Raw genomic sequence first — 7,325 nt, 5'->3', positions numbered from 1 at the left:
GTCCCTCACCGAACCCGCCCGGCGGCGCTGGGGGGCCGGGCCGAGGGAGAGGCCTACGCCCGCTCCCAATCCCCGGGCTCGCCCGGCCGCCGCCGCCGAGGGGGCAGCGCCGGCGGGGGCCGTGCGGGGGAGGAGGGCGGTTGGGGGGGGACACGACACGACACGACCCGCGGGGACACCCACGGGGGTAGCGTGGATTCGGGGGGACCCACGGGGAGACCTAGTTGTGAGGGACCCACAGGGGCAGCATGGATGTGGGGGGACCCACAGCAAGACTTGGGTGTAAGTGACCCATGGGGATGCCCAGGTGTGGAGGGACCCCCACACACAGCCTCAGTGTTGGGGACCCATAGATACAGCCTGGACATGGGGGGAGCCGCATATGGGGTGACCTATAGACCAAGGTATGGGGGAACCCATAGACACAGCTTGGGTATGGGGGGGGGCACCGCACAGCCTGGCATTGGGGACCAGCACATGGCTGGGGTCTGCTGGGACCCCCCCGTCACAGCCCAGCTGTGGGGGACCCACAGACACAGACTGGTTATAGGGGTCCCACCTGTCTCCCCAGGTATGGGGGGCAGCCTTAGCCGCAGCAGGGATTTGGGGGGCGCAAGGCTTTGGAGGGGATGTGGGGGCCACCCCCTTGACACCCCACTGAGGGGTGCCCTACAAGGAGCCCCCCAAACCCTCACCACCCCTTGAGCCCCCACAGGTGCCCATGAGGGGAGGACAGAGGGGGTCCCCAAAAAGGAGAGTGAGGCGCTTTCCCCCCTTCCTGCTCCCACAGATTTCCCAGCGTGGAAAACATGGAAAAGTGAAAATGAAAATGAGCCGTTTTCCGGGAATTGCTGGGAATGAGTGGCAGCCCCTTGGCTCGTCTCCCTGCACCCCAAATCTCAAACCCTGCACCGAGTCCCAGCCTCCCACTGCCCCTCCAGGGCCGAATCGGCTTTTTGGGGGCCAGCCCATCCTGCCTGCATCCCTCCCGCGCCACCGTACCCCAAAATCCCCTTTGCACACCCCTGAGGGGGGGTTGGAGATTGTGGATGCGGCTTCCCCTCTGTGGTGACAGTGGCTTTGGGGTGCCACCAGATTTGGGGTGCCAGCCGGGGCGAGAACAGCCAGACCCCTCTCTGCAAACTGGTTTATTTGGGGGGTCGGGGGGTGGTGGGGCTGGTTCCTGCCTTTTGTACAGGCAGGGTGAGACTGGCAGCTGCGTGCAGGCAGGGACCCGATGGCTGGGGAGAGGGGCGAAGGGCTGAGCCTGGGGGCCACAGGGGCACCCCAGACCCCGCAAGGGGCTCAGCTGGACCCTGGGGGCTGCGCTGGGGATGTTGGCCACGTCCCGGGGTGCTGCAGGGTTGGGATGGGGTGACGAGGGGGTGTCATGGCTGCCACCCCACCCCGATGCACAGCCCATCCTAGGGTGGCTGGAGGGACCAGCCGCAGGGCCGGGGCGGTGGGAAGCTGCTGGGTGGGAGCACCGCACTTTTGCCCGTCCCCCTGCCCTTCAGCTCCAGCTTCACCCCAGGGCCGCTCTGTGCAGCGATGGCACTACTCCGGCCTTCCTCCTCCTCTTCCTCCTCCTTGCCTTCCTCCCCCGGCTGGGATGACGGGGGCTCTGGCACCAGCCCCCCGGCCATGAGTGGGAGCCCGGAGAAAGCTCTGGGGGGGGGAAGCCGGGGTGCAGGAGCACCGATGTGGGGAGCTCCGCGTGACTGGGGACCCCTGGCTTTGGGGGCAGCAGCAGCTGGGGGTGGCTGGCGGGGGCCAGGAGGTGGCCAGGGAAGGTGGCCCAGGCAGGTGCTGGGTGGCCCAGGGCCGGCAGCGGTGGGGGGAAGGCAGCCAGGTGGGAAAGCTCCTCCAGGACCCCCAGATAGCAACAGGAGCCCCCCAGGCATGGAGGGGACACGGAGCAGAGGCCTGCAGGCAGCAAGAGACGGAGAACGCCATGATTGTGACCGGTGGCGGCACCGTACAGCATGGCCGAGCCGGGGTCATGCTAAGGGGTGCGGGCAGCACCCTGGGCTGCTCTGGCAGGTCCCTTCTCCCTTGGCCTCAGCATCCTCCGGGTGGGTGCCCCGTCCTCTCTCCCAGCCACAGCCACTGGGTGCTGCTGTGGGACCAGCAACGGCCGTGTCCCTGCCTGCCTGAGCCCCACCATACCCTGCACCCACAAAAAACCTGGCACCCACTGCTCTCCACCACCCTGCAAGCCCGTGTCCTGCCTGCAGGCAGCGAGCCCTGCCTGTACCCAATGCATCCCCTGCCCGTGCAGGCAGCAGCGTGCTGGGTGCTGGGCATTTGTCATGCCCACCAGCCTTGCTGGCCTCACACTTACAGGTCCCAGCGGTGGTCATCCTCTTCTCCAGCGTGTCGGGGTGCCAGGGGTGCCGGGGACCCCGGTGCCAGACCAGTGGGTCTGCCAGCACCCGCCGGCTCAGCAGCATGCTTGGCACCAACTGGGGGGATGAAAGGGGACGTGGCAGTGTGGGGAGAGGGCAGCTTGTCCCCAGGGATGTCCCCTGGACAGGCCTGGGTCCCCTGGAACCCCTACCTGGCTCGGCATGCTGGGGGGCATGGCGAGGGGGTGGCACAGGCTGCCGGCACCTGGCAGCGGGGATGGGCAGTGGGTGTCCCACAGCGGGCAGTTGAGGAAGATGAGTTTGCTGAAGTTGAACTTGTAGGTGAAGCGTTTGCCCTTGGTCTTGTGCAGGATGTGCTTGTTGTAGTAGTACCTGGGGGGGAGGCGGGGGGTGTTAACGGGTGGGCAGACAGTCGGACACCCCCGCCGAGGGCTAGGAACTAGGCGAGCCGAGGGGTCCCCCTGGGATGGCAGATGCCACCCCGTGGGGTCCCTCAGGGACAGCAAGGGCTGTGCCCCCTCCACCCCATGCCCCCCATCCCCTGCAGCACCTGAGCGCCCGGCTCAGCTTGTCGTAGTTCATCTGGGGTTTGCATTTCCTCCGACCCCACAACCGGGCCACCTCCTCGGGGTCCTTGATGACAAACTCCCCGTACTCGCCCTGCTGCCAGGCGATGACATGGCGAAACTCTTCCTGCTGCAGCAGCTCCAGGATGAAATGCCATAACTGGATTTGCCGGGAGCCGGGGCTGGACTCGGCTTTGTACGCCCAGTCGGGGAATGCCAGCCCTGCGGAGCGAGCGGGGCATGCTTAGGGCTTTCGGGGGGACCGGGGGACATCACCCCAAGGTCACTGCTACCCCCCCCCAAAGGCAGCTGCTTTTTAGCTCCTGAGGGGGGAGATGGTGACAAGATCCGTGCCCCATCCTGGCGTGGCTGTGGGTCTGCAGAGAGGGACCAACCCTGGGTGCAGGCAGGGAGGAAAGCAGGGGGGCTGAGGGTGGGCTCTTTACCCCTTCCCTCCCCAAAGCTTCACCCCGCTCACTGGGTGCTCACCTGATACCCAGGAGGAGTCAGACAGGACAGGCAGCCCTTGGGACAGACAGCCACACTGCATCCTCCAGCCTGCGAGCAGAAAGCAGAGGAGCCCTGCGATGAGCACCTAGCACCCAGGATGCACCCTGCATCGGAGGGGATGCACCCATCACTTTGGGGATGCACCCATCACTTGGGGGATGCACCCACCACCGGAGGAGGATGCTGCAGTGGTACGTGACCTCCCCGATATGGCTGGAGCAGGCCGTGCTGCCACAACTCACGGGGACAGCTGTGTCCTCACTTGCAGGGGGGGGTTCGGCATTGCCAAAAAACCAAAACCTGCCGGCCCTGACTACTTCCCGTGGGATGTCCCCCCTCCTGCCCCACTCACCTGTGGCCCCGCCGTGGTGGGGTCTTCCCAGGCAGGAGCTGCTGGGCAGGAGAAACCCTCTGAGGGTCTTAGGGAGCATCACCTGGATATATAAAGGGAGGGGATGGGTTAAGTGTAAATCTGCTTACACCCTGGCAGGGAGGAGAGGGAGCGAGAAATGGCTGGGAAAGAGAGGGGAGAGTGGAGGGTCAGGGTGCGGGGGGGAGGTTTGGGGGTCCCTGCTCAGCAGTGGCCGAAAACCCCGATTGCTTTGTGCCCCTTTGGCTGCAGGTGCCTGGTGGTGGGTGCCCCCCCTTCCCCCCCCCCCCCCCCCCCCATTTTATCTGAGTGTGATTCCAGATTCAGCAAAAAAAAAACCAGGAAAAAAAAAAAAAAGAGATGGGAGCAATGGGACTAGGCAATGGCGGCTTCGTCGCCCACTCCCGTTCCCTCCTCTCCCTTGCCCCAGTGGCCGCGGTGCTTCCCTGGCCCTGTGTCCCAGCCGTGTAAATACAAATAAGGCAATTTGGGATATTTGGATTGGAGCAGGAAGGCAAACAGGGCTCCGAGAGCAGCAGATCCAAAGGGCAGGAGGCTGCCAACCCCCACCGAGGGCTCAGGCAGCGATGGAAAAGCTTCATGCCCATTTTTTTCCTCTCTTAATTTGCTTTCCTCTTGTTTGTTCTTCATTTCTCATTAGCAAGGGCCTTGACGCCTCTTTCAAGTCTCTGGTGCAGGGTGGGGGTCCAGGGTCCCCGTGAGTCCCACAGGAGCTGTTGAACCCCAGGGGTGTTTTCCTGGGGTGCCCCGTCTCTGGGTTAAGGTCCCCCACGGATTGGGGGGAGAGGAGCCAAGCGGGGACCACAGATGTGGAGGCGGGGGGGGGCTCCAAATTGGGGTCCCCGGTGCCCTGCTCTGGGGGTGGGCAGGGAGCCAGGATGCCTGGGTTCCCCCAGGATGGGGGGAGGGGGACAGCAGGGGGGTACAGGGAAGGGTTTGGGGCTGATCCTGCAGGGCTGGCTGTCAGGGCTGGGATTTGGCCGGGTTCGTGCCCCTTTATCTCTCCCAAATCCCGCTCCAATCTCCTTAGCTGCGCCCCCCCCCCCCCCCGCCCTACCGGGGCATCGTCCCCTGGGCAGGCAGAGGTGAAGGGCCTGTTTGTTTAAAGGCATTTAATGCTATTAAAACAAGCGGATTAGGGAGCATCGGAACAGCCAGGAGCCGGGGGGGACAACACCCCAGCAGGACTGGGCAGGGGGGGCCAGATCCTGGGCCTCATCCCAGGTATGGGGCAGGGGACAGAGGCTGCCACAGAAAGATGGGGAAGGAGCGTGCCCTTGGTGGCACGTCACCTCCTCATTTCCCAGGGCCAGGAGCCCTACCCTGTGCCGCAGGATCCAACCCGCACCCCAGCGGGGAACCCCATCCCAGGCTCGGAGCATCTGCCGATGCTTGCAGTGTTTTCCCCCTTTCCCTTCCTGTCCCCACTCATTCCCATCCTTTGGTGTCCTGGGACCATGGGATTTAAAAGGTTTCAAACAGAAACCCTAACTGGGCTGGGGGGGAGGATGACAAAGGGATGAAGGTCACATTGGAAAGTCACAGCCCTGGAGACATCCAGGCGAGGGGCGGAGGGGGGGTGCCCGGGGGGGGGGCCAGGCTGATCCCCAGGCATGCTGCGTTCTGGGACGGTGGCATGCCCTGTCCCCAGCTTGATCCCCTCCTGTATCCCAGGGCTGGATACAGCCCATCCCAGGACTCAATACATCTGTCCTGGCCTGGATACGGCCATCCCAGGGCTGGATCTGGCCATCCTGGGGCTGGATATATCCATCCTGGGGCTGGATATGGCCATCCTGGGGCTGGCCATGCTGGGTGCCAGAGGAGATGGGGGCACTGGATCTGGCTCCTGACCGTGGAGCTCTTATGGCCGCTGCGAGGAGCAGGGCTGGGATTTGGGCTGGGATATCGTCGGCTTCATCCCCCAAGCCCAGCCCTAATCCTCAAAGCCCTTTGGGGTTTTCCCTCACCACCTAAATCCTCTTTGGAGCCAGCAGCAAAGGGGGGGCTGGCGCAGGGGCACCAACCCGAGCAAATAGGGTGAACCCCCACCCTTGATTTGGTGAAATTGGTGAAAATGGAAAACGAGACCCATTCCCTGCCTGCACTGAACCCTGCCTGTAGTGAGCCCTGCCTGCAGGCAGAGGTGGAGGCACTGAGCAGCCTCGGGAGCGTGAGGCCAACACGGTGACCCCAAGCAGAGCCATGTCCTGCCCCAAACATCTGCAAAGGGACATCCCAGCACGTGGGCGGGAGCTATGGGGGGAAAGCTGAGTGTTGGGGGCACCGGCTGTGCCCCATGCCCACTCTGGTGCCATCGCGGTGGGCATCCAGGAGCGAGGAGGGCTCTGAGGGGTGCTGGGACCCGCGGGTCTCTGCGAGGGAAGGGCTCATGGTGCCTTTCCCAAAGCCTCCGCACCGGATCGTTCGGGGGGTCTCCTACCTCCCACCGGTGCCCGGCATCCATCTCGCCTGCGTTCTCCTCGCCTCTGGCGTGCCTGGCCCAATGCATTTCACTGCGTTAGGGTCACTTAAAATGAAAACCCAGTCTTGCCGTGCTCACTCCCGGGAGGGCTGCCGTGGCTGCACAGATGATTGTGTTAACCCCTCACCAGCCATGGGCTGCCAACCGCTGCCGTTGCTGCCATCCTCCTCCTCTTCCTCGTGCCCCGTCCCTGCGGGTGATGGGGATGCAGCTCCCTGTGCACTGGTCCCTCCCTATGGGAGACTGGCCAGTGGGGACAGCCAGAAAGGGCACCAAGCACCTTGGCCGGCCCTGCCAGAGAAGCAGGGATCCGGCAGGGATGTTTTGGCCAGGACAGGGTTTCACCAGCCCTGGAGGCCTCTGGAAAACCCTGCCAGAACCACGCATGAAGCCAAGGGGAACCAAAAGGGCCAGTAGCCCATACATGCCTGCACTGCCCATCCCTGTGATCTGTAGGAGCGGGTGATGCCAGACAGCCAGAAAGGTGACGGGACCGTCCCCACTTTATCTCCTCCAGCGACACAGGGTCACGTCTGAGCCGGGAGGGATTCGGCCAGGGGGAAAACTGGGACCCAAAGGGGAAGACTGGGTGAGGAGGGGCTGGGGCACAGAGCCAGATGCCCCCTCCATCTGCCATGGGCCCCGCTCGGCTCAACCATCCCAGGAAGCCAGCAGCAACGGTGGGGAGCAGCATTCCTTCCCGTGCACCTGCTCTGCCTGGTGCTGGGGAATTAAATCCTGGGACTGTTTGCTGGTGAAATCAAGCGAGGCTAACATGGTGGAAAGCGATACAGGCTGGGGGGGGGACAGGACGGATGGATGGGGGTGGGAGAGCAAGGGGTGTGCGAGACGGGCGTGGGGGATGGCTGTGGGGATCCCTGGTGGGTGCTCATCCCCTTGGGAATCACAGGGATGCTGCAAAATTGAGGTGTCTGGGTCCAAAGCGCCCAGGCATCAGGGCTGGAGTGAAAATCTCCCATCTCTCTGTGCCGCATCCATCTCCT

The 7,325-nt window shown here is 64.0% G+C and overlaps 1 protein-coding gene across 1 annotated transcript; it reads right to left on the bottom strand.

Annotated features, from left to right (window-relative positions):
* Nucleotides 1-2,000: 2,000 nt before the first annotated feature.
* LOC128146533 (ETS translocation variant 3-like protein) lies at nt 2,001-3,485 on the bottom strand. The gene is made up of 5 exons (XM_052797963.1): nt 3,425-3,485; nt 2,920-3,157; nt 2,561-2,741; nt 2,345-2,465; nt 2,001-2,170 (listed from the first exon to the last, which is right to left on the bottom strand). Exons 1-5 carry the CDS (start codon nt 3,483-3,485, stop codon nt 2,001-2,003), a joined length of 771 nt encoding a protein of 256 aa, XP_052653923.1.
* Between the last annotated feature and the right edge of the window lie 3,840 nt (nt 3,486-7,325).

Source organism: Harpia harpyja, chromosome 9 (assembly GCF_026419915.1).
Source record: "Harpia harpyja isolate bHarHar1 chromosome 9, bHarHar1 primary haplotype, whole genome shotgun sequence".
NCBI lineage: Eukaryota > Metazoa > Chordata > Aves > Accipitriformes > Accipitridae > Harpia > Harpia harpyja.
Note: the sequence above shows the minus strand (reverse complement) of the source record. Positions and strands in the feature narration are given on the sequence as shown.